The sequence below is a fragment of the Melospiza georgiana genome, chromosome 19 (assembly GCF_028018845.1).
Source record: "Melospiza georgiana isolate bMelGeo1 chromosome 19, bMelGeo1.pri, whole genome shotgun sequence".
Lineage (NCBI taxonomy): Eukaryota > Metazoa > Chordata > Aves > Passeriformes > Passerellidae > Melospiza > Melospiza georgiana.
Genome location: NC_080448.1, coordinates 10,885,495 through 10,912,338, shown reverse-complemented (window position 1 = coordinate 10,912,338; position 26,844 = coordinate 10,885,495). Strand labels below are relative to the sequence as shown.

At 45.6% G+C, this 26,844-nt stretch overlaps 1 protein-coding gene across 1 annotated transcript in view; it reads right to left on the bottom strand.

Moving 5' to 3' along the window:
• Positions 1-22,503, bottom strand: part of YPEL2 (yippee like 2) — a 32,507-nt gene extending 10,004 nt beyond the window's left edge. The window contains exons 1-2 of the mRNA XM_058037679.1: positions 22,439-22,503; positions 10,693-11,006 (exon numbers count right to left, since the gene is read on the bottom strand). Of these exons, the coding sequence (XP_057893662.1) occupies positions 10,693-10,809 (117 nt within the window). The 5' untranslated portion in view covers positions 10,810-11,006; positions 22,439-22,503. The remainder of the gene's footprint in view (positions 1-10,692; positions 11,007-22,438) is intronic.
• Between the last annotated feature and the right edge of the window lie 4,341 nt (positions 22,504-26,844).

The window sequence follows — 26,844 nt, the reverse complement described above, 5'->3', positions numbered from 1 at the left end:
GGTTGTGCAGGAAGATACACAGATTTTTGTCTGGTTTTGTTCTGATGGGAATTTCATTGCAGTTTTTTATTCTGCCTCCCAGGTGTTGATGCAACCCCCAGCCCATGTCCAGCCTACAAGAACCCTTGTGCTCTGAAATCCCAGAGTTCCAGTGCCATACAACATCTCCTGATCCCAAAACCCTTGGGCAGATTGAAGGAATCCTTAAAGGGCAAATTCAAGGAATTCTCATTTTAAAATTCTTTTCAATAAGGACATTTTTGGTCCAGTTTTGGTTTGGTTTTCAAAGGGAGATTCTCTCATATTCTCACATTTCTGGGTGCTGGAGCCAAGAAAAATCCAAATTTTCACAGGATTCCCCCAAAATGCTGAAATATCATGCAGCACAGTGGGTATCCCTGGAATGTCAGTGGTGCCCAGGAAAATGAAGGGATTTAAATGGGTCAGGACCCAGGGGCACATTCCCAGTTATTTATCCATACCCAGAGGGCAGGGAAAGGGATTTCTGTCAAAGGGGAAATTTTATATTTCAGTTGCAGAAGGGAAAAAGAGAATTTCTTCTGAGGCTCTGCAATTAATGAGGGCCAGCACTCAGGGAAACACAAATTCCCTAAAATCAAGGGGGAGGTTTTTCCTCCAGCACTTGGATTTCTAACACAGATAAAAACCCTACTCTGCTGAGCTAAATCCTGAGCCAAACCTTACAAAAATGCCAAAATTCACAGAATAGCTGCAAACTGCTCTGTCCCCTTGTCCCTGCCTGGCTGTCCTGCCTCACTCCAAGCCCAACACTGAATTTTCCTCCTGTTATCCCTGTGCTATTCCCCCTCCTCCACTCTGCTCTTATTTATTTTTAAACGAGTTTCCAGCTCCTCACAGACTTCAAAGTGAAATTTCAAAATGCAAATGGCTGAGGGCACAAACTACTGAAGGCAAATAAAAGAAAAAAACCCATCAGATTTATGACTTCTATAAAACTTCACAATATTTTGGGGCTCCTCTTGTGATTTTTCACAGTCTCTGGTTGCTGCTGTGCTTCAAAACTTGACTTTGAGATGAAAAAGGATGGAAATACTGTGGGGAGAAAGAGCAGATGGAGTGTTTACTTTTAAAAGCAATTACTGCAGTTTATTTAGGGGCAGAGAAAAGCAGGGCAGAAATGTGGGATTGTGATTCCAGGAGAGGAGGGAGCCTGGGCACTGCTCTGATCCCTGCACCAACATTCCCAGAGCTGGGATGGGTTTGGCACCTCTGGCACCATTCACATTTGCCATGAAGAAGGGTAATATGGAGAAAATTTTGTAATTTACTGTGAAAAACCACAGCAGGTCACAGTGAAGCCCTTTCTGGCTACACAAGGGTGAAAAATTGTAATTTTTGCTGTGGGTTTTATCCCCCACTTTCGAGTGCTGCTGTTTTCCTCCTGGCTCAAAGCATCCACCCCAATGCAGTCACTTTGGAAAAGGAGTGGCAGGGGGAGAATAAAGCCTTTTATTTCCACATTAATTATTGCTGCTGCATGGGTTTTGGAGATAAACACAGAGCTGGGATGGAAGATGGAAAGTGCTAATGCAACAAGTGATTTAATTAGCAGCACAACAGTGAGTGTGCACGTATCAGTGGAGCCCTGTTCACCACTAATGCAGCCCACAATAGCAGCAGTGCTGACACTGAGGGCAGCCTGGCTTCTCAGCAAAAGCAGATTTGCCCAGGGCAGCAGCTCCCCTGTGTCCCTGGGCAAGATCCACTGCAGGGAAATGAAGTCACCAAACTGGCTGAGAATTCCTCCATCTATTGAAACTCTCCTTCATTTATCATGAATAAATGATATTCATTTATATCACCTAAATTCTCAATGTTTGTGTCTTGTCAAAAGTAAGTTTTGGTACTAAAATGTATTTTATTATCGAGGATTTGTCCTCAGAGCTGAGCTGGAAGCAGATTTTAATTCTGATTTTAAATCTCCCAATTCCAGGTATCCAACCTCAGTTTCTGCATTTGTTATTGCTGCTTATCCCAACAGCTGTGATTCCATGGTGCATTTTAAGAGAGGAGTGTGAAAAATGCAGGTATTTTATGATTGGCTTTTCACAAATATTAAAATAAATATTGTATGTGTGGTGTTAGAAAGTAATGCTGTATTAATTCTCTTAAGTGGTGTATTAAATATAGTTTTAGGTTATAAAAAATGTTAAAATAGAAATGATGCTATGTAGGATACTTTTTTAAAAAGAAAGGACTGGCAGTGAGATAGCAGCCACAGGACACCTGAATCTTTCAGAGAAAGAGAATTGATTGCCCCATTATCAGGAGAAACGAACTTCTTCCCGCCTCAAGGTGCTGTTGGGGTTCAGAGGAAGAAGCTGGCACTGACCAGACAAAATCCTGTGTTTGAATGGAATTTATGCATCATGTATGAGCTGTACGAATATGCAACAGGCTGTTGTTTTTAAGGGTTAATCCTCTGTTAATGTGGGTCCTTTTTCAGGCTTGTGCTGCCCAGAAAAGGTACCTGGACATCTGCAACTCTTTGTCTCTGTTGTCTCATATTGTTCTAATCCCAATTGCCCAAATTATTATTACACTAATTGTATTACTATTTCTATAACCACTTCATATTAAACTTTTAAAATATAAAACCAAGTGATTGGCGTTTTCCACAGGAGACTCTGGGCAGAGTTTCCTTTTTCCTGAGCCTCAGCCCTTGCCCGTTCCACCCTGCTGGATGAGGAGGAATGCAGAGGATTCCTGCAGCCTGCCACACACACAGCAGCTCCCCCAGAGCACACAGACAGCCTTTCCTGCTGCTCTCAAACAGAAATCACCCTCACACACTCCTCAGGGCCCTCTCCCCAAAGGCAGCAGGTGGGAAAAGCCCCCCCTGGCTTTGTGCGATTAAATTACAGATTAAACCAGAGCTCTAACGAGGATAAATCAGATTAAAACCACACACCTGCAAGGGAAATTCCCAGGGCAGCTCCTCCAGGAGCAGCCCAGGGTTCTGCTGGAATTCCCTCCTTGTCCAAGAGCTGAAGCTCCCAGGAGGGCTCAGACCTCACCAGCTTCCAGCTCCAGTTGTTGAGGAGTTGCAGCAAAAACCCCTGATGATTCAAACTGTCCTTCCTCCCTGGCAGCTCCCTGGATAATAAATGGGAACAATATTTTATTTATGCCCAGGTCATCAATTCTAAGGCAGAGGAAGCAGCAGATGAAAGGAGAGCTGTTTCCATGAAGAAAGTGATGGATTAGAAAAATCCATTTTTACCTCGTTCCTCCTCCTTGACAGGGGATTCTAAACTCTTGTGATTTATTACCTTTTTCCTCCTTCTTTTTGGACCAGAATGAAATATTTTAAAAAAAATCACACAGCAGTTAATTGCTGCATAAACACAATTATGCAAGGAGGTACAAATTACCTTGGGGTTTTTCTGTTAAACAGCAATATCCTGGCTAAACAAAACAAAAATCCTGATTTTTTTTTCTTCAATCCCATTATGGACAGCAGGAACACTTGCAGGGTGAAGCCCAGAGGAAGCAATTCCACACAGGACAGAAGGATCAATTGAAGTGGGGGCATTAGAGAATGGGCAGCACAAATTCTCCTTCCCCAGCTCGGGTTTCACATCCTGACTTTCCCCTGCAAAGGGCACTCCTTGCTTGTTTGTTTGTTTGTTTGCTTGTTCCCTCCCAAACACGGAGCTGAGGGACTCGAACAACAACCCCAGACCCTCTGCCCTCCTCATGCCAACCCCAACCTGCCCACAGAGGGTTCTGGGCATGGATTTGTCTGGAAAAATTCGAATTAAGGCTGCCCCTGGTGCTGGAGGAAAAGCTCTGATGACACATTGTTTTACAGAGCACTGAAACCCTCTCGACCTGCATTTCATTTTAAACTTCATGGAAGCCAAGAACTACAAGGTGCTTTTTTCCCCCCCCTCACATTCACAGCACTGAAATGGGAGCTGAAAAATCTCATAATGACTTTTCCCGGAGCTGCTTTGCTGTTTATCACTCACTGCTTGAACTCAAATATTTGCAATTAAGAGCAGGCTCCGAATAATGCCTGGAAGTGGCAAATTCATTAGGGAACAAGAGCTGGAAAGGAGGATCCAAAAGCTGCTGGACAGCTTCTAGAAAATGTGCATAAAATGGATAAATCTGGTGCATGAAGAGCTCCCAGCAAATAAATGAACACAAGATTTCTGTGCAGTGCTGAGCCACTGAGACTGATGCAATTATGAAATGTGGGAGCTGAAAAGATGCTGCTGCAGAGTCTGAGGCTGCAACAATGAGAGCAGCTCTGTTTCCATCCCTAAAAAAGAGACTGAAATGCTAAAAACGTAGAAGAGAACCACAAAAATGATGTGAAACTGGAAAAAAAATCAGATTGCACCATGAATCTGTTTAGTCTGTCCAAAAACTGATCAAGAGTGACTTTGGTTACTGCAGATAATTTATAGGAGAAGAGCAGGGACTGGAGATGGATTTTATTAGCCAAAGAAATAAAATAATGGCCAATGACAAGAAGCACAAGTCAGACAAACCTAAATTCAAAGTTTCTGATTTTTAATAGTAAGGATGATTAACCACTGGATAAAAATGACCAAAGGGAGCAGTGAATTTCCCCTCCTGAAGTCTTCAAATGGAGACTAAATGCTTTTCCTGGAAGAATTGCTGCAATCCTGGAGAAACCCACTGGCCCATGCCCCAGAGGAGCTCAGGTGTGAGGATGATGATGATGGGATGGCTCCTCCTGCCCTTCAGAGCTCATCACTGTTATAAATAACTTTATTTCAATTACTGTGGAGCTGGGAGCTTCAATTCATATTTGGGAAGGAACAAAATCTGCTTTAAAGCAAGAATAAAACCTGTGTAATGAAATCCAAGAACTTTACCCATGAGAAAGGAATACCCCTCTCACCTCATACACTGGTTTTTCCTGTGATGGAAATGCAGGATTTTCATCAGACATGTCTTGGACATTTATTAAATCTCTCTTTTTCCATTAGGTTAAAGATTACCTCGTTGTAATTTCACATTTATTGTTCTGCCTTGTGTGCATGGTGCCCCCACCCAGCAAATATCTTCACATCTTTAAAGTGAACTGAACTACAAATACCAGAGAAGTGAAGTCCTAAAGGACATTAAACACTGCCTTGTCCACATGAAAGAAAGAAAAAAAAAAAAAAGCAAAGAGCCAAACCAAAGACCCAAAAACTGCTGCTCCTTTCACTAAAAACCCAAAACTGCTGCTCCTTTCACTAAAAACCCAAAACTGCTGCTCCTTTCACTAAAAACCCAAAACTGCTGCTCCTTTCACTAAAAACCCAAAACTGCTGCTCCTTTCACTAAAAACCCAAAAAACTAAAAACTGCTGCTCCTTTCACCCAAAAACCAAAACTGCTGCTCCTTTCACCAAAAAAACAAAACTGCTGATCCTTTCACCAAAAAACCAAAACTGCTGATCCTTTTACCAAAAAACCCAAAACTGCTGCTCCTTTCACTAAAAACCCAAAAAACTAAAAACTGCTGCTCCTTTCACCAAAAAACCAAAACTGCTGCTCCTTTCACCAAAAAAACAAAACTGCTGATCCTTTCACCAAAAAACCAAAACTGCTGATCCTTTCACCAAAAAACCAAAACTGCTGATCCTTTCACCAAAAAACCAAAACTGCTGATCCTTTTACCAAAAACCCCAAAACTGCTGATCCTTTCACTAAAACCCCAAAACTGCTGCTCCTTTCACCAAAAATCCCAAAAACTGCTGCTCCTTTCACCAAGAATCCCAAAACCTGCTGATCCTTTCACCAAAAATCCCAAAACCTTCTGCTCCTTTCACCTGCATGTGGTGCCCCAAATGCCCCCAAACAGCTGAATTCACCCACAGCTTCTGTGGAAAAGCCTGAAATCCTGTTGAGATCCCCCAGCTGGAAGATGGAGCAGAGTTTGATGCTCTCATGGAGCCATAAACCTCCCCAAGAGCTGCAGAACCACCAGGCTCAGGCTCCAGCAGCCAGGAAGGGGAGAGGCCACAAGGACTGGGAGGGAATTTTCCTGCTCCACCTCCCAAATCCCGGCTGAGAAGATCAAAAAGAGCTTCCCAGTGTTCCCTCGTTAACAACCCGGCCCCGAATGGGAAATTCAGGCACACAGGAGTGCTGGATTTTCCCTAAATTCTCAGCCTGGAGGAGCTGCAGCCTTTCTGTGCTGAAGAATTTCCCATTCATGTTCAGCTGAGGTTCCATGCAGACATCAAAGGAAAACATTAAATTTCCCCAGCAAGCCTGGGGCTGACTTCAGAGGATACATCACTGAGTAATGCTGAGCAGTTGGATCACAGTTAATTCAGGGGAAAAAATGAAACTGCAGGACGCCCACAAGACATTCTCCACATATTTCCATAATCAGGGACATTTCTGCTGAATTACTGCTCACAAAAAATCAGCACCCAAGACACTCAGTGGCGTCTCTGGCCTGGATCTTTCTGCTCTTGTTCCCATCCTCCTTTAAGGGCACCAAATGGAATCCAACAGAAAGAGCTGGAATAACTCAAAGTAGGTTATATAAATCAGAATCACCCCTGCCAGTTTTAAGCTTTGTTTAACTTTACTTGGTAAATGTCTATTTTGTTGGCTGCTCCCCTCAGGCCCCAACAGAAAATGATGTAAAAGAAAAACTCCTGTGTCTCCTTCCTGGAGACATTGATGATGGAATATATATTTTTCTCAAACATTCTAAAAACCATGGGATGTTGTGCCTGTAACAAGAAGTACCTTTCACTTATTTTTTTGGCATTGAAATATGATTTTTAAGTACAGTTGCCTGGCACAGTGATTTTGTTTTTACATTAAAACCAAAAAGGATTGGGACAGCCTGTACTAATTTGGAGGAGCAGACAGGACCTGCTCCAAAACCCTCCAAGCTGCATTTTTCAGGTGGGGAAAAGGAGGAACAAAGACATTCAGTGACTTCCTCAAGGTCACACAGGAATCTGTTGCAGGGCAGGGTTGAGTTCCCAAAGTCTCAGCCCACTTAAGCTCTGGAAAAAGCAGTGAAACAAGAGTATGTACTAAATTTGGCACAGCCTTTTAAATGATGCATTGCTCCGAGGGAACAAGAAACTCCACTCATGCTAAGCCAGACACCAAAGGAACACAGAAAGGAAAAACTGCTCACTCCACCCAATTTATCTGATCACCTTAATATTTCCTAAGTCAATAAGGCCTTTCTTGGCCAGACAGCCCAACCTACAATTTAGATCCTGTTACAAAATCAGACACACTAAACCACTTTCTCCCTCAGGCTGCAGGAGATAAAAGGCCAAGTAAGCAACATTTTGGTAACTGGCTTCATGTAACAGCTTTGGATTTTCTTAAAAGCCTCAGCATCGATTGTTTCCTTTAAATAGCAATGGTTTATTGAGAAACCTTCCACCCCTTTTAAAGCACAAGGTTTTCCTGCAGTACAGAAAGGAGCAAAAACAGCCCTGCCAAGGCAGATTTGTCTGAGAGTTTTGGATACCTGGTGCTGGTGAAACACTTTGAAGCCAGAGTTGTGCTGAAGGGCTGAGAGGAGAAACTTGGGAGATGGGAGAGGGAATGAAAGCAGAACAATCCTGGGATTCAGCTCCAGTTGTGCTTGATCCAACAGCTCCAGCCGGGGCTGCAGCTTGTGAGGAGCATCCAGAGCAGCTAAAAGCTCCTGGAGTGCAGAGCAGCCCAGCTCGGGGCAGGAGGAGCACAGGAATCCATTCCATGGAGGCACATCCCCAGCACCTTGCTGTTACATAAAAGCCTGTTTGGTGGGGATGCTTCCAAGGATGGAGCCATTTGGGCTGCCTGGGTCCCATGGCACAGCCAGGCTCAGGATGAGCTGCAGCTGCTCCCATTTCTGCAGTCTCCCACTCCCTTTTCCAGCCCTGCTCCTCCCTTCTCCTCTGCCACGTTTCCATGTGGGAAACCAGCACAGCAGCTGCAGTGCCTGCTTCAGGGATGGGAGCATAAGGCTGGGATGAAAGGACTGAAACATCTCCCCAAGCCCTCCTCCAAACTGAGCTCCAACAGATAAAAAAGCCACTATTACACTTTGCCTGGGAAAGCTCCTCCACATTTGGAAGCCCCTTGAGGCAGGGACTGCCCTTCTGCTCAGTCAAACACCACTTGTACAAGCCATGATTGCACAACTGCTTTTATAAGGTTTCCAATTATACAAAGAATGTGTTTTTATTCATGTTTACAACCCTGAGAAACAAACCCTGAAACCCCAAACCCTTTGCATTCAAATTCCATGACCTGCTGGTGGCTCCACCAACGATGTGGTCCCAACTATTAATCCACACCTTGGTCTAGAATGAACTTTTAGAAGGAGCACGCTGGAATTAACACTTTCAAAAGTCACATTGTGCTTCCCTCCTTTCCCTCTCCTGTCCGTATTTTAGCAGTCAGCATTCCTGGGCAGTTCCTGGGCTAGGAGCTCAAATTCCAAGCAGTTGGCAGCTCTAGCACTGCCCTGCTGGAAAGCTCCTTAACCTGCAGAGCTGCACTGGAGCATGGACCTGGAACAAGGAGGGGAAGGAAGCAGCAAAGGTGAAAGCACTGGCAATGTACAGCCTTGTTTTCCCTTGGCTGGGGACCAGCTGTGTCAAGAAACAAAAGCAGAGCACAAGCTTTAATCTACTGTACAAACAGCAAGTAAAACAAGCCTCCTTCCTCAGCCAGTGAAGCACTTTCTGTGTCCCAACACAACATCCAGGGCACCAAATAAAAATCCAGGGAGTCACTGCCCCATCCCAGGTGGGCACAGGAGCCTGGAGTCACCAGCTGGCCCAAGGGTGAAGCAATTTCACCTCCAGGGCACAGATGCTGCTACATTTTACATTTATTTACATTTCAAACCCCTTTCCAAGGGGCACAGCCCCTCTGTCCCTGCTGATCCACGAAGCTGAACTGTTCAAGCTGCACACACAGAGCTCACAGCACCATTTCCACTCAGCCCAGCTCATCAACCTCTGGCTGGGGCTGTTTTTTCTGAGCACAGATTTTATAAGCTGAACAAACTTCATGGAACAGTTATTCCAAGGCAGCTGAGCCCTGGGAGCTGACCACAGCCAGGGAAGGTTTCATTTTCCCAGTTCAGAACAAGCTCCTCTTACTGGCCTGCATCACAACTCTTACTGGCTCTGAGAGCTTTTAATTCAGCTTATCCCAACACCCCTCAAGAGCTGGAAGGGACTGATCAGGATCAGTGAGTCCAACTCCAGCACAGGACCCCCCAACAATCCCACCCTGGGCCTGAGACCAAACCCTGGGGAGCCTCTCTCAGTGCTCCACCACCCTGGAGGTGAAAACCTTTTCCTGATACCAACTAAAGCTGCCCTGAGCCAGCTCCAGCCATTCCCTGGTCACAGGAGTGAAGAGATCAGTGCACTTGTGAGGGTGGTGAAGACCCCAGGCAGTCAACACAAAAGCAGCAGCTCACAAACAGATCCTTTGGGATGAGAGCCCATTTTCCAAGGGAAAAGGTAGCTGGGTAAGGCCAAGCACTTCTACCACCACTGATGTGCAACATTACAGTATTTGCAGGGAGATATGATGCATCTGACTCCATCTTATCAGAAGGCTAATTAATTACCTTATTATACTATATTATTCTATACTATATCACATCACATCTAAACTGAATTGCCAAGCACTCAGCTCTGCACACAACTGCCCTGATCTTGTGACTGTCACCCAACAGTCCTGACACACACACACACCTGGCCCTGACAGGACAAGGAACCAAACCACCATCACTTTGGGGAAACAATCTTCATATTGCATTCTAGTTTTGCACAAACACAGGCACAGCAAATGAGATAAGAATATTCTTGGGAAGAATTGTGCCTTGCTTTTCTCTGGGAAGAGAAATGTGGGGCTACACACTAGGAACCAAACCACCATAACTTTGAGGAAACAATCTCCATATTGCATTCTAGTTTTGCACAAGCACAGCAAATGAGATAAGAATTACTTTTTCTTTCTCTGAGGTTCAGAGGATGTGAATCTCAGAAATATTCTTAGGAAGAACTGTGCCTTGCTTTTCTCTGTGAAGAGAAATGTGGGGCTACACACTTGGCCCTGAACCAAGGAACCAAACCACCATCACTTTGGGTAAACAACCTCCATAGTGCATTCTAGTTCTGCACAAACACAGGCCCAGCAAATGAGATAAGAATATTCTTGGGAAGAATTGTGCCTTGCTTTTCTCTGCAAAGAGAAATGTGGGGCTACACACTTGGCCCTGAACCAAACCACCATCACTGTGGGTAAATAATCTCCATACTGCATTCTGGTTTTGCACAAACACGGGCATAGCAAATAATAATTGTTTTTCCTTTCTCTAAGGCTCAGAAAATGTGAAACCCAGAAGTATTCTTGGGAATAACTGTGCCTTGCTTTTCTCTGTGAAGAGAAATGTGGGGCTGCACACGTGGCCCTGAACCAAGGAACCAAAACACCATCACTCCATACCGCATTCTACTTTTGCACAAACACAGGCACAGCAAACGAGATAAGAATTGTTTTTTTAGATAAGAAAGGTTTAGAGAATGTGAATCTCAGAAACATTTTTGGGAAGAACTGTGCCTTGCTGTGAAGAGGAACGAGGCGGCACAACGTGAGGGAACGAACGTCTGCTCCGGGGAGCCCCTACCTTGGAGATGAGCTCATCGTGGTTGGCCAGGTGAGCCCTGCAGTGGATGCAGCTGTAGGTCCTGTGGCAGGAAGGCAGATACGCCTGGAAAGTCTTGGACCTCGTCATCTTCACCATTGGAGCCACGGAGCGCTGGCTGAAGTCGGGGGTGGCCCAGGAGGCGCTCCCGCAGGAGGGGTCGCACGGGAAACAGCGGAACACGCAGGTAAAGGCCGTGGTTTGGCAGGGGTGGGCTGTGTGGGGCGGGCTCCACACGCTGCTGATGCTCCAGACGAAGGGATTCGGGCACCAGGAGCAGGGGACTGCGCGGAAACCTGCGGTGGAAAGCAGACAAAACACTCAGCTTGCAGCCCACAGCGGGATTTAGGGCTGGATTTAGGAGACAGGAGAGATGCCCAGGGATTAAATCAGTACCAGAGATCTTTATTCATTTGCTGGCTGCCCTCACACCTCCCTGCTGCTGTTATCTGCACCATTCTTCCAGCATTTCATGGCTCTGGAAGTGCCTGCAGAGGAATGGAGGTGATTCCCACCCAGCCTGGTCCCAGGGTTTAGAAGCAGGAGACAGGAGTGATGCTCAAGGATCAGATCAGCAGCACAGCTCTTTATTCACCTGCTGGCTGCCCTCACACCTCCCTGCTGTTATCTGCACCCCTTCTTGCAGCCCTTGTGACTCCTGCTTTAGAGGAGGGTAGGTGATTCCCACCCAGGCAGGGACAAAGTGGGGAGCAGAGCCAGCCCCTGTCCCCTGCCTGACTCACTGCTGTGACACCCCATGGGAAAAATGAGAGCTGGACCTGGGTTTTCTAAGGCCACGAGTCACCAAACCAGTTTTTTCTCTCCATTCTGTCCTACTTTCCCCATGGGAAATGCAGGATTCCTTCATTATACTTTCCTTTAGAACTCGCTGCAAGCTCTGAAGGTAGAAGCTACTCTATAAACTGCACTCCAGTATTTTATTTTTTTTTATCTGAACATCTGACAGCAGCCAAAGCAAGGCACAGCCTCTGAAGCCTACTCCTGATAGCAAGAGACATTAAAAACCCTATTCAGGATGGCAACACCATTTTACACTCCAACATCATCTGACAGCACCTGCGAGGCAGCTCAAGTCTGGGTCTCTTTTTGTTGGCAGAAATGGAGTTTTCAGATCCCACACCTATAAAAGTCTTAGAGCTGCAAGTGTTGCTTTTGAGGATGGAGGAGCACAAAGGAAGCAGCAGCAGCTGCCCTCCCTCCCGGAGCCATGGCGCGCACGCACGCTCTGCAAATTAATCGTGAACTCTGGCTGCTCCTCCCAGGAGGATTTCCCTTCCCATGTGATTCTGCTCAGCCTCTGAGCCTGCACTTTGTGGGTCAAACATGGAACAACACCAAGATCACCCCCAAAATAAAGCAAACAAGGAAGAACATCTCAGACATCAGGAGAACCCTGCCTCCAACACTTGCCCAAACCTTGTCATGGTTGATGAATTCAAGGTGTCCAAGCCATGGATGCTGTCCCAGGGTGTCCAGAGCTCTGTCCAGCCTGGCCTGGGCACCTCCAGGGATGGAGCAGCCTGTGCCAGGCCTCCCCACCCTCACAGGGAAGGATTTTTGGGTGATCCCCACCCCAAAGCTCCTCTCTATCAGTGTGAAGCCATTCCCTTGTCCTGCCACTCCCTGCTCAAGGAAATATTCCCTCTGCCTGGTACCAGAGGGACCTGACCACACACAGAGCTCAACAGGAGGCAGAATCATGTAAAACAACAGGATACCCAATTTTTCTTCTTTTTTTTCCTGAAATATTTTTCTTCTGCTCTCCAGGAGGCAGCTCCCTCACAGTCAAACAGGGGAAAAAGCATCTTGCTCATCAGGCAAGCTGCTGATAAAGCACATCCATCATGATCATAGCAGTCAGCACTTCCACAGCACTACAGCTCACTCCCAAAGCTTTCTGCAAATACCAACTGATCAGATTAACCTTTTCCAATTAAAGTTACAGCCACAGCTGAGCAGGACCCCTCTGACACAGAGAGGTTCATTTCCCAGCTTGTGAGGAGCTCACCCCTCTCCTGCCCAGTCCAAATGAGGTTTTGCCAGGGATTTACCTGGCCAGTTGCTAAGGACTGGGCACTGTTTGCTCCCCAGCTGCAGCTCTGGATTTCAGCAAGATTTTAGTGTCTTTTACACTCATCAGAGAAGGAAGATGATAAATCAGGAAGATAAATCAGGAAGATAAATCAGTCTTCACCTGTATCCTGCCCCAGTTCTCTGTGTGCACCAGAATTTTGTCAGAACTGAGTTCTGCATTAGTCAGCATTGTTTTCCCATCCAAGGTGAGAGGCACTCAAGGACTGTAGCCTAAATTAGCAACAGGGCAGAAACCAGATGTAAACCAAAGCAGAATCCTCATTTTCAGCTGCCACAAAACCATCCCCAAATTCCAGGGCCCTGATTGAGCAGCTGATGTGTTTTATCCCAGATCCTGGAATCTGTGAGGCTCCAGGGAAGCAGGAGAACAAGTGTGCCCTTCCTGGAGCAAATGCAGCTGGACACAAATTCCCTTGGAAAAGCTGGGGGAAAGCACAAGGAAGGCCTGGCAATCACTTCAGCTGGTTCCTGGATGAGAATCCAGATTGTGTCTAAACCTCAGGCTTGATTTGTAATGAAAAGCAGCCCCCTCTCACCTCCACACCAGCGTGGATCAGTGCAACAATCCATCACCACTTTCACCACCTCCATCCTGCCCTGCCAAACCTCCCCTTCCCCACCAGCTGCAGAAGGCAACCCCCAGGCACCCCCAGAGAGAGATAAATAAACCCCAACCAGAACAATACCCCAGCAATCCTTTAATTTGCTGCTTGCTGACCCCTCTGTCCAGACCTGCTCAGCATCAATGCTCCAGAACAATGAATAAAGCAGGAAATCCTACAGCTGCATTTGTCTGACACAGCAATGAGCACACACACAGGAATTATCTGCTGCACACAGCTTTCTGCAAAAGCAGCTCACGAGCATTCATTTATTTGACCTCACAACACACTGAACATCAGCAAAAAAACATTTGACCTTTTAAAAGCAGACCAAAAAAAAAAAAAAATTATTCAGGCGAGATGGTATCAGAGGAACTGCAATCCCTGTCTCAGGGCTGTGCTGAGAAAGCAAACTCCATCTCTGCTCCAGGCAGGGCAGAGAATAAAGATTTGTGAGCCAAGATCTTGGTGGGAAGCCTTGTTAAGAAAATGCCTTGAATAAAAACTTCAGATAAGCTCAGCTGTAATTTCTCAAGACACCACTTTGACACAGTGTGACCACATGTGAACTGTCTACCTAGAGCTCTGTCCTCACCAGTGTGGGAGAGGAGGTAAAACCTGCAGGAAATGCATCCTGACATTCTACAAGCACAGCCAGCAGCTTATAAGGACCAATTTCTGTCTTAAATACAATTTTGAAATGTATTCAGTGGCTCCCAGCAATGCAAAACCCAACCCCGTGGATTTTTCATGTCCTAATGCCAACTACATTTGAATTAGGAGACAATTACCAGCTAACAGTGCATTTGTTCTGCTGCAGAACAAAGGCACCAGGATGAATTTGGGCTGTGCCTCTGGTTTTCAGAACGATGAGCTCATGTTCATCAGCATCACAGGCAGTGGGCAGCAGTGGAATCGTTGCCCTCACTTTAAAAAAGAACAAAAGAAGGTTTGTTCACTTTATCATCGTGCCCAGCACTGTCAGAGAGATGAGTATCTGTCACCACCAACATCATCCATTATTGTTCTTTTCTCATTCAAGAGAAATTTATCTCTGGGATGCACTCACTCGATTCAATGGAAGAGGAATTTGTGCCTATTAATTAATGCCCACCAAGTCAGGAAGTTGGTTTAGACAAAAGGAAAGGATTCTAAAGAAAAAAAAAACTTGCAACATCATTTATTGTGGGTTATCAGTGGGAAAATCAGCTGAATGTTTTGTTTGCCTGCCCTGGGTGTGTTGGGCTGTCCTGCTGAGCTCTGGGCAGGTATCAGCTTCCTGATGGAAAAACCACCACACACTTTTTGCCATTTGGGCAGCTTTGGTTCAGAACCCACCCTCCACCTGTGGGTGTCCCACACAAAGCTCTCAGCAATTCAGGAAACACAAAAAAAGGAGGAATTCTGTGCCAAGCACTTGCCAGACAAGGCCACTGTGAGTACAAGTCCACATGCCAGGGAACAAAACCATCACACACAAGCCTGATTTCAATAAAATCCATTTGCAATGCAGCTCAGATGCAAATGTTCGTTGTGGCAGGACAAACAACAGGTTTGTTTGGGCTGAGAGGTTTTTTAATGATTTATTCAATTTTAAGATAAACTTCAGCCCGTGAAATACTTATTAGAATATAGCAAATGCTACAGAAAGCTGCTTGCAGCAGCTCTGAAATAATGCAGGTATTTGGAAACCCAACCTTTCTCCTTTGGTGGGTCTCTCATTAATACAGGAAGAGTTTGAGATGTGCTGATTCCCAGAGCAAGGAGAGCACAAGAGGAATTGGGTTTGGAGTTTTCTGTGCCTAAACTGGGTAGCTCCAGGCTCTGACCAAGATTTTAGGAAAATTCTCAAGGTAAATACAGCCACTTACCAGGGTTTCCTTGACAAAAACTGCCTCAATATTCCCCAATGCAGCTTGAAGGAAGGCTGGTTTCTAATTGATGTCCTGCTCTGCTTCCCTATGGATCAGGAGTTACCAGAGCCAGGTGTGGGACACTCAGACTCACCTGGCACTGCTAAAGGAGCATTTAATGCCCTGATGGTGAAAAAAATCCTGGTCTGGGGCAGTTCTGGAGAGGTAGAGCTCTGGGGAAGATGGAGCAGATGCTCTGAAGGAGGGAGGGAGGGTGGGATGTACCTTGAGGAAGGATGAACATCCTGAATTTAAGCAAGGAACAACACAAGGGGCAGCCAAGAAAGGAGCTGAAACAGCAGATGGGTGAACACAATGTGCCCCACTCACTCCCTCAGCAGCAAGTCTCTGAAATGCACCAGTTCCAAACCCTGCAAAGAGCTCAGCACTGACTCCTGAGTGTCCTTTAACACCTCAGCCCATCCTCCAAACCCTGCAAGCAGGAGAAGAACATGAGAAAATGTGGGAAACAGCCAGCAGGAACCCTCTGCACTTTCATCAGCTGTACGGACATCACAACAACACAAATAATAATAATAATAATAATATTTAACCCCTTCTCCTCCTCTGGGTGTCTCCTAGCAAGTGAGATCTCCTCATCACCGTGAGGAAGCACTGCGTGGTGCTGGGGAAAAGGGGATGGACGGAGGTGATGCTGACAGCAAAGAGCATCCTATTACAGCGACCTGTGTGGGTCGCAGCTGGTGATAGAGAGATGGTGAATCTTGTATCTTGATCAGAAGGCTTATTTATTAAGATATTATATATAATACATTATGACTATACTAAATAGAATATAGAGAGAGGTTTGCAGAGCTGCTAGCTAAGCTAAGAATAGATAGAAAAGAATCCCAAACAAAGTTGTGTCCAGGGACTCAGTCCCCTAGCTTGCACTGGTGATTGGCCCTTAATTATAAACATAGAAAATGAGCCAATCAAGGTGAATCCTATTGCATTCCACAGCAGCTGATAACAATTGTTTACCTTCCCTTCGGAGGCCTCTGCCTTCCAGAAGACACAGAAATCTGAAAGAAAGGATTTCTGTGGAAAAATGTCTGCGACAGCATCCCAGACACCTGCCAGGGAGCCGCTAGAGGGCACCGGGAGGAGCTGCAGCGAGCAGGAGGCGATCCCAGCGCCAGGGAAGCCGGGACGGGCAGGATGCCAGCCCTGCTGCACCTGCCCTGCTCCACATTCCACGGCCAGCCCCGCCACACTGCTGCTGCTGATCACCTCTCCAAGCTGGGCTTGGGTGGCTTTTCTTCCTCTTTGAGATCATCACTCTGTGTCTATCACAATTGCCCTGGTCAGAAATAGAGACGGCATCCCACAGTAAACCCCCCCCGGTGTCTCTGATGGACAGGCTCCTCTAAAGGCCACCTGCAAAGCACAGGGAAATGAGCTGAAACTGAAAAGGAACAAGGAGCAAATTTTAAAACTCGCTTTTGTTAGAATTTTGTGTAGATTTGTCACTTTAACCCAGTAAAAACCCATTAAACTTACTAACATTAAAAAACATTTTAAAACCCTTATTTTAGGTTCTGTCAATTTGGAGATTCAATCAAATTTAAAAGTCTCACCTATTTTAATAACCCACACCAGTGCATTTTCAGGTTCCCACATGCAAGAAGCAAGTTCAAAAGGCTCCTGCATTCCAAGCAGGAATCCTTGTGTGAATTACAGCCCTCAGCCAACTGGAAAGGGAAAGAACAGGTTAAAATAACTCACTGAAGATCATGCAGAGGTGCTTCTTTCTGGCTCCTGACTACAGAGAGCAGGGCACAATGAGAATTTTCTGATTTCTTTACAGCCTAAGGCTGGGCTTGGAGCATTCAGTGTCAGAACTGCTCACTCATGCCTCCCCACAACCCAGAGCACCATCAGACAGCACTGGGAAGGCAGGGAAAGGAAACAATCCTGGATATTTTAATCAAAGCCTTTCCTTTCCAATTTCATCTCAACAAGGCACGGCACAAGCTAGGACAGACATCACCTGCCTCAATGGTTTATTACAGAAGGATTCTTTAAACCTTTTGTTATTTAAAGGTATTATTAAAAGATTATAATTTATTACTTTTTCCAGGCCTGCCTCTGAAACCACAGGAGCAGGGACTGCAGGATCCAGCCTCTCCAAGCAGTGACTGACACCTCTGGCTGAATTCTCTTCCCACTCTCCCCAGTTGCCTGGCAGCGATATCTTTGCAATGCAGAGGAGCCTGTGCTGCTGATAAGGAGCAGCAGGGCGAGATTACAGCTGTGAAATGCCCACCTCCAGCTCCCTGCAGCCACATCCAGGGCCCAGCTCCAGCAGAGGCCACTCCAGAGGTACCAAGCAGGGGAGAAATCTCCTGCAGAAGCGGCGGTGCCGAAGCAGGCGGCGCTTCCGTCTGCTCCCACCAGCAAATCCCACTCGTGCCACAAATAAAAGCTGCAGCCTGGGCTAATTTAACACACAAGTGACTCCATTTCCTCCTGTACATTTTGCAAAGCCCCAGCAGGCCCAGGAAGGGGTAAGAGTGCTGCAGCTGAATCAGCTGAGCTGCAGCTCCTCAGTTTCAGAGCTGTCCCTGCACTGGACAAAGCCACGCTCAAGGTGAAGGTCACACTTGGAGCCACAGACAAGAATTCTGCCACATTCACACACACACAGAGTTCTACAAAATGAAACAAGACCCTTGCCCTGCTATTCCAGCACCAAGATGAACTAAAGGCAGAGGGGAAAAGCTCTTCCCATCCAACTGATCACTTACTGACAAAATGGAAACGCTTTTCATCATCCCCACTTCTCAGCTTGATTCGCTTTAATTGCAAAACAGTCTGGCTGTCCAAACAAATCCCCTATCACTGCATTTTCTGTGGTGCTCCTCAGATCACTTTATTATCTCCCTCTCTGGCACACGTAGGTATGAGCAGGATTCAATTACCTGGGTCTGCAGGACGGATCATCCATTTCTCCTGATAAAGGCAGGGAACACAGTGAGAACACTTATCTGCTGCAAGGATCACTCCAATATCCCCAGAGACATTAAAGAAGGGTCTGCCAGAGCTGCCTGTCATGACTCACTACTACAAGCTCCTCTTGCCAAATTCCCAAGTTTTCACTGCCCTCAAACCCCACCTGCTCTTCCCAGGAAATCTTTAACCCAGCAGCTCATCTGCCACAAGACAGGCAGCAGCTTTATTTTCTACCCTGCTACATCTGATTCTGTTCTGAGTAAAGCTGAGGATAAAACGGTGAATTCTGACCCATCTCTGCCAGAAACACTTTAAATGCAACAGTCCCTGCATTAACAAGGGACAAGCTCTGTGTTGTTCAGCCACAACCCCTCTCACTCCCCTTTAGTGTGTCAAGGGGGCAAAGCCAGGTGAGCATTTAGAGCTTGGATCTTCCCATGGCAGATACTCTATAACTGAATCCAGTTTAAGAAGGTCAAGTCAAGCTGTTAGCTTGCCAGGTTTTGTCATTAGTTCCTCCTGGATATCCTCTCAGCCTGCCAAGGCAGGTGCACTGACTCACCTGGCTCAGCCTGTGACAGAACTGACGCACGTCTGAGCTGGGAGTTCCTGGGACTCTCCTCAAGTTTTCTTATTTCCCCACAGTTAATGATTAACCCCATCTTTTATTTTTGTTTGCAATGCTGGCAGTCTGTTTTTAGCAACATCTTCCTCCAGCCATATTTCATCAGTGAAACCTCAGAGGTTTCCTCTGGAGCTCCATGGCTGGGCTGGGCAATGCCCAGGTCACACCATGCTATGTTTTGTCCTCCTGCTGCCAATGTGAAACAGGAGAAGTGACACCACTCTGCACATCAAAAACCTCCTCTGAAGGGCAAATTCAAAGCATCCTCAGCTTTTGGAACTTTCAGGAGCCTTTGCTCCACTGCGGGAGTTTTGTTTTGTACAAGTCACGACAGCAGTGAAAAAAAAAAAACGAGACTAAAAGTGATATATTTTTGTGAGTTAGCAAAACAGCTCACATTTTAACATCCTCCACCTGAGCAGGTGTAAAAAACCAATCTCCAGCTGGACCTGTTGGTGAGGAGACCGGAAGGCAGCTCCACCAGCCTGCATTGCCATAACTCCCAGTGACTCACGGAGCCCAGCACTATCATTTGTTAAAGCAAGAGTGAAGCAGGGATAATAGCTATTTACTAAAAACAGAGGAACGTGATTAGCTTTAATTAGCATTGTCAAGTGACTTGAGATTGTCAGGTACAAGATGTGGGAGAACTAAGTCTCATTAATTATGTTATTTCCTGCAGCCTTAAGTGGCTTGGCCAGTCCAGCGAGGCTTCCGGGGATGGAGCTGCTCCCCACGGCCAACACACCCCACAGCAGAGGGTGGAAAAGGTGGAAAAAGCTCCCAGGCAGCTTGGAAGATGTGGCTGTCCAGTAAAAGGTGGCAGAGAAGGAGAAGAATCAGCCACACTCAGTTTATGTGCTGCAGGACAGCCACAGAGGCTGACAAACGGGGACAAAAAGGCAAAATGACACGGCAGAAAGCAGAGTGAGAAATAACCCACTGCCAAAATCCAGGGAGATGAGGAGCAGGGATCAATGGGGGTACAGGGAACAGGATTCAGGGCACAGCACTCCCAGAAAAGTGTGGTTTTATTCTCCCCAAAAAGACAAACTGTAAGAAACCCACATTTCCACACAGCCAACAGACATTGATTTAGCAGCTGAGGACCTGTACCAAAGAAATGAAAAATCCTGGGGTCAGAATAGTCCCTCTGTTCCATGGACTGCAAGGAAAAGGAAAGCTGCCCTCAGCCATCAGTTACTGTGATTGGATCTGAAAGACAGGAGCTGCAAACAAACAGGCACAGAAAAGAGGGAACACCCTGAAGGACCAACCCACAGCTCTCCACCAAGGAGTGGAAAAAGACAGCTATGTGTCCTGGTTTCCAAGCAATGAACAACTCTGCTGCATCCTGGACATCCTGATCAGCTTCAGAACAGCCTGAACAGGGAACTGAACCCTCAATTTCCTCATTCCTGACTCCACTCTGTGATCCCTGTGCTCCAGCACCCCACAGCTGACCTCTAATGAAGACTCTGCTTAAGCTCTGCCAGTTAATGACCAAAGCCCAATGAAAGCCTGGCTTTATTGGTGCCTCTTCTTCCACAAACACAACCAAAGGCAAGGTTGTGATGCAAGAACAAGAAATAAATGGTTTTTTTACTCCTCTGCAATCCCTGCAATGCTTTTGTAGTACCACAGCACATGAAGGAGGTCCCAGCTTTGTGAACTGCCAGCCAGGACCTACACCAGAGTGACCAGTTCCTTAATTAAATTCTCTCTCTCTCAGCAACAGGTTTCAACCCATGAGTCAAGGAGCCTTTGAGGGAATGTGGATTTACAGGTAGGGATGCTGTCTGCTTCAACACAGCCCTGACTCAACTGCACACACCAAGCAGCCAGGAAAGGAAATAATTTATTCACAATCTATGGATCCAGAGGACACCAGGGAGATCAAGGACTGTTTTGCCAGTTATTCCAATCCTGGCACTGGGAAAGAGACACCTGCAAAGAAAGCTAAAATAATAAATAAATAAGGGAAGCACTTGACATCTCCATCACAGTATTCCCAACCTCACCTTCAAAGCCCAGCCCTCACTTTTACACAAGAGGAAACAAGAACATCCCAATTTCCCTGTTCCAGCACTGCTGTTCCACAGCACACCGTGTTTACAAGGCACCAGAGGCGTGGATCCAACACGATGAGATCTTGAACAGAATCAGTGGGAGTGCTGTGCGAGGATGAAGTCACAGAACACATCCTCTCCAGGCAGAATCCTCTCACGGATTACAAGGCAAGCTCCCCTCAGTATCTGCTTGTTTACAACCCTCTCACTCAGCACAGGCCTCCCTGCGCTGCCCAGCTTTAAGGAACCATAAACGCATTAGGAAAAATCCTTATCGGGAGCGGGGAGCCGGCGCTGAGGGAGGCAGGGAGGGAGGCAGGGCAGGTGCTGTGCCCTGGCCCAGCCGCATGCGAGGAACACTCACTGCTCCGACAGGCCCGGCTCTGGCTCTTTTCTAAGACAGAAAAAGGTGAGGACAGAGCCACTCCAGTAAATTACAGGCTAAGGCTGCGAGGATCCCACTTCTGTTCTTCCCACCCTATTTTAAACAGGAGGATTTCAAATCAGCTGCACTTCAACAATCAGCATTAAAACCTGAAGCTATGGACCCAGGGCTACTTCTGTCACCTCGAACTTTTCAGCATCAAGCCCAGGAGTCTCTATGGAGATGCAGAACCCCGTTAGCATTTCAAACCTCAGCCCTGGCCCTCGGCGGAGCTCTGCAGAAGAGGAAGCTGCTACACCCTTATCAGGGGAGACAGCAACAACACAGAGCAGCTGAGCAGCAACACAGCAGCCGAGATACAACACGGGGCAGCTGAGCGGGGACACAGAGCAGCTGAGCAGACATCCATCCCCCGGCTGCCCCGCAATCCCTGCGCCCCCCCGGGCACGATGGCAGCAGAGGCACGGCCGGGCACGGCCGGGGCTCCCGGGACTCGCAGTCCCGCTGGCACTCGGAGCCGCCGGCCCGGAGCCCCCGGGGAAGCTGCGGCAGCTCCGCGGGGTCACGGCCCGAGCCCCCCGCACGCCGGTGCCACCAAGGCTCAGGGCTTGCGGTGCGACCACCGCCACAGCCGGGTCGCTGCCGAGGCACGACCACCTCTGCTCATCCTCCTCTTCCTCGCCCGGTGTTTCCTCGCTGCTCCCCGGCCCGGTGGCACCGAGTCCCTCCCGGCCGGACCTGTTGCCCCCCGCCTCCATCCCCCGGCCCGGCCGCGCACACAAAGGCCGCCGCTCGCCCAGCCCGGCTCTCCCACCGCCAGCACCGGGGGCTCCCCCATCTCCTCCAGCGGCGCTGACGGAGCCCCCCGGGGATGCTCCGCGGGCTCCGCGCGGCCGCGGGCCGGGTGCAGGGGGGGACGCGGGGACACACGGACACAGACGCGGCTGTGGCGCAGCTGCGCGCGGCCGCCCAGCCCCGGCCCCGCCGCGCGCGGGCCGGTACGCTTCTCCTCGGCGGCCGCTCGCCCCTCACGCCCTCATGCTCTCCGTGCCGCCCTCACTCACCGCGGCCGCACCGAGCGCGTCCCGGCGCGGACCGAGCGCGGCGGCCGCCGACGCGCACAGAGCCCGCAGCGCCTCCCCCGCCCGCCGCCTGCTCCCTCCCCTTATACCCTACCGGAGCTGAGCGACATCAACTTTAACCAATCAGCTCACGCCGGCACATAGCAACACGCCGCGGATTGGCTAGCACCGGCCGCAGCCCATTTTTGCCCAGCCATTCAGGGCGCGGCGCTCCCGCCCCTCCCGCGCGCACCCGCGGGTCCGCACGCAGCGGCTGCGGCCGGCGCAGCCAATGGGAGCGCGGCTCGCGCCACCGCAGCCAATGGGAGCGCGGCTCGCGCGGCCGCACAACAAACACGGCGCGGGCTCTTAAAGGGGCCGCGCCTCCCGCGGGGATGCGCGCAGGATGCGCGGGGGATGCGCGGCCCGGGGGTCCCGGGGGTTTCGGGGTCACGGCGCAGGGAAAGGGGCGGCTGCGGTCACTGGGCCGGGGTTGTGCGGTATTTCCGTCTTTCCCCGCGCAGGTAATTAGCGCGCGTTAATGAAGGGCGGCAATGAGCGGTGTCTGTGCGCGGGGGGGGCGCTGGGGACGGCCCCGGGATGGGGGAGCAGCGGCAGAGCAGAGACACAAAATGCACGAACTGAACCCCAAAATCACCAGTACTAATCTCAAAATTCATTATTAACCCCAAAATCACCAGTACTAACTCCAAAATTCACCAATATTAACCCCCAAATCCACCAGAACTAACCTCAAAATTCATCATTATTAACCCCAAAAATCACCATTATTAGCCCCCAAAATCCACCAATATTAACACCAAAATCTACTGGTACTAACCCCAAAATTCACCAATAATAACACCCAAAATACACCAATATTAACCTCAACATTCATAATATTAACCCCAAAATTAACCAGTATTAACCCCCAAAATCCACCAATGCCAACCCAGCTTCTCCACCGCGCCTCAGGGCTAACAGCAGAAACGAGGATATTCCATATTTCTCTATCCATGAATTTTCCAGCAGATTTGTGCCCCAGCAGGGCAGATGTGCTCACACCCCCAGCAAACCCCAATTAAACCCCAAATCCCCTCAAACTCTGTAATTAACACAGAGAGCTCAGGTCAGCTGAAGGCTTCTCCCTGTTTTTATCCCCTAATAACAATAATTCAGTGTATAAAGTACAGGTTTAATATCCCAGAAGGGTTTGGGGTGGAGGGGAACTTAAAAGTCCATCCCATTCCACCCCTGGTGGGTTATTATGAAATAATATTATTATTAAAAAGAAGATTTCTAATCTTTGAAATGGCCAGGGAGTCTTCGCACTATCCCCTAGACATTTCCAAAATTAAAAAATATTTAATTAATATCTATCTGTCCATTTCTCACATCCATGATTAAAATTCTGCATCTTCAGGGCTGAAATATATTTGTTTTATGAGATTATTCTTGTTCTCTCTCCTGCTTAAGGAAATTCTTAATGATATTTTATTGCAGAATTTCTTAATTGGTAATAAGAGCAATATTCTGGTTCAAAAGTTAAATACATGGAATAATAAGGCAATATTTCCATTAATTATGATAATTTTTAAAAAAATAACATCCTAGCTTTTTCAGCCCCTCTCCCCAGTGCTAAAAACTCTGACTTTAACAGATCCAGACGAGGTTATCAGCAGGAAGTGGTGACAGAATTTACTTGAACTTGAAATCACCCAGAAACCACAAGAAAAAACAAATTTACATCACCAAAGAAGGGAATTTTTTCTTTTCACCCCAGAATTTTTCAGTACAATATTATTATTATTATTATTATTATTATTATTATTATTATTATTATTATTATTATTATTATTATTATTATTATTATTATTTACAAGGTGAATATTAATGTTTATATGCAGAGGTTTCTGTTGTTTATTGGTTTAGGGTGATGAGAAATTGGAATTATTTTGCTTTAATTCAGCATCATTGTGGAGATCTGGGGGCTCACACAGCTTTGAGGGTGTAGTAAAATATCACCACAAAAAAGCCAAAATTTCTTCTTGATATTTTGTGATTTATAAAAAATTGGAAGGTTTTTAGGGATACCAGTGTTTTATAAGGAGAATTTCACTCACCTTTGTAAAATAAAACATTCATTGATTTAAATGCTACTTATTAAAGATTTAAATCCCATTTTCACATTTGATTCTGGGTTACTTTGGTTGCAAACTTTGCTGGGTTGAGCTTTAGGGAAACCTATTTTAAAAAAATCTGAATTTTGGCTCTACAATAATTACAACTTAGCTTTAAACTGAACACTAACCAGGATTTTTAATCTCTCTATTTGCAAACACTCATTTTTTGGAGCCTGAGCAGCACAGTTACTGTTTTTCCCTGCTCAGTGGCTGATATCAGTTTAAATAATAATTATTATTTAAACCAGCAAAGCCCAACTGCTCCAGCATCGCTGCCTGGGGAAAACTTTTGTCAGGCAATTCTGAGAGGGGAGAAAACTGCAGATCACCCACAGAGGAATTGCCTCAGCCCTGGGAATGAAATCTGTGTTTGGAGCTGATAAAATCTCCTTTTCTTGGCATCCCTGATTTTATTTACAGCAGGAACCAAGATCCCTCCCCTGCTATTGCCTGTTTTTCTTTATTTGGGAAGAGCCTTTTTTGTCTAAAATGGGAATATCTGAAATTTTTGATGCAGCGGCATCTTTCAATGTTTCCATCATTAATAGAAGTAGGTTTGGGGTTTTTTTCCCCCAATTTCACTATTTTTGGTCCAACAAAAACCCCAGTGCTTCATCCTGCCCCAAAATCACCAAGCCACGACAGTGCAGCTGTAACACAACCCCAGCAGCTGCTCCCTCATTTTTCCTTTCTGCAGCAATAATCCAGATTTCACAATTAGGATTTCTGTAGGATTTCCATGGAATTCGGTTTTACCCTGCAGAAATCGATGGGGAAATCTCCTAACCCGGGGCTCCCTGGGCTGCAGCCCCGCAGTGCGGGTTCCCACTCCGAGGATGATGATGATGATGATGATGATGGTGGATCGCTCTGGAAAGGCAGCGGGAACCCGCGGGCTGTGGCGGCCTCCGGCGGCAGCACCGAGCAGGGACATCCCCGGTTATTGCCTACCCTAATTCATCAACTCTGCACTGGGAGTTTCAGGGGGAAAACAATATTTAAAAAAAAAAAATAAAAATCTATATATAAAATTTTTTATCTTATCTATAAATAGATAAAAATATATTTATATAGTATAGAAATATATATATTCCTATAGATAAAAATATATAGAAATATATATATAATATATATTATATATTATATATATAATATATATATAATATAATATATATAATATATAATATATAATATATATTATATATTATATATTATATATATTATATAATATATATATAATATATATTATATTTATATTCTATATAAAATATATATAATATATTTTCATATATTTATATATAATATTATATATTATATATTATATATATAAAAATATATTTATATATTATAGAAACTATATAAGTTTTTATATATTATATATTTTATAGATATAAAATATATAAAACAAAAATATATATTTATAGATAAAATTATATAAAATATATAATATATAAAATTTATAGATAAAATTTTATATATTAATATATGCATTTATATATTATATAAATAATATATAAGTAGATATTTTATATTATTTACTTATAATATTCTATTGTTTATTATGATAATTATATTTTCAATACATATTATGAATATATTATATTCAGATACTATAACTATATTGATATAGTAAATATAATTATATATTTAATTGTAATTATATATCATATTATATAGGTAATTATATATAATATTATGATATATAATGTAATTATATCTCATAATAAGATATATATCATAAGTAATTATATCTAATATTATAATAAGATATAGTATATTATAATATATATTATATATAATATATATATTATATATAATATATATATTCTATTCTATATTCTATTATATTCTATATTCTATTATATTCTGTATTCTATTATATTCTATATTCTATTATATTCTATATTCTATTATATTCTATATTCTATATTCTATTATATTCTATATTACATCCTGAAAATTACTCAGAATAATCAGCACCTCAAGCCTTCCTGCTTTGGACAAATAAATTGTGAAGTTTTTCTGAATATTTTGTTTGAGCTGCAAATTCATGGCAAGTGACAGTACCTGAAGTGATCACAAATAAATATTTTCCATGTTAAAGCCATCTGGAGAATCCTCTCACAGTGCTGGAAAAATCCTTTGGAAGTTACTGAATATTGTAACACACAAACCCCCAGCTCACCTCTCTCACCTAAATATGAACTCTCAAGGCTTCAAAATTAC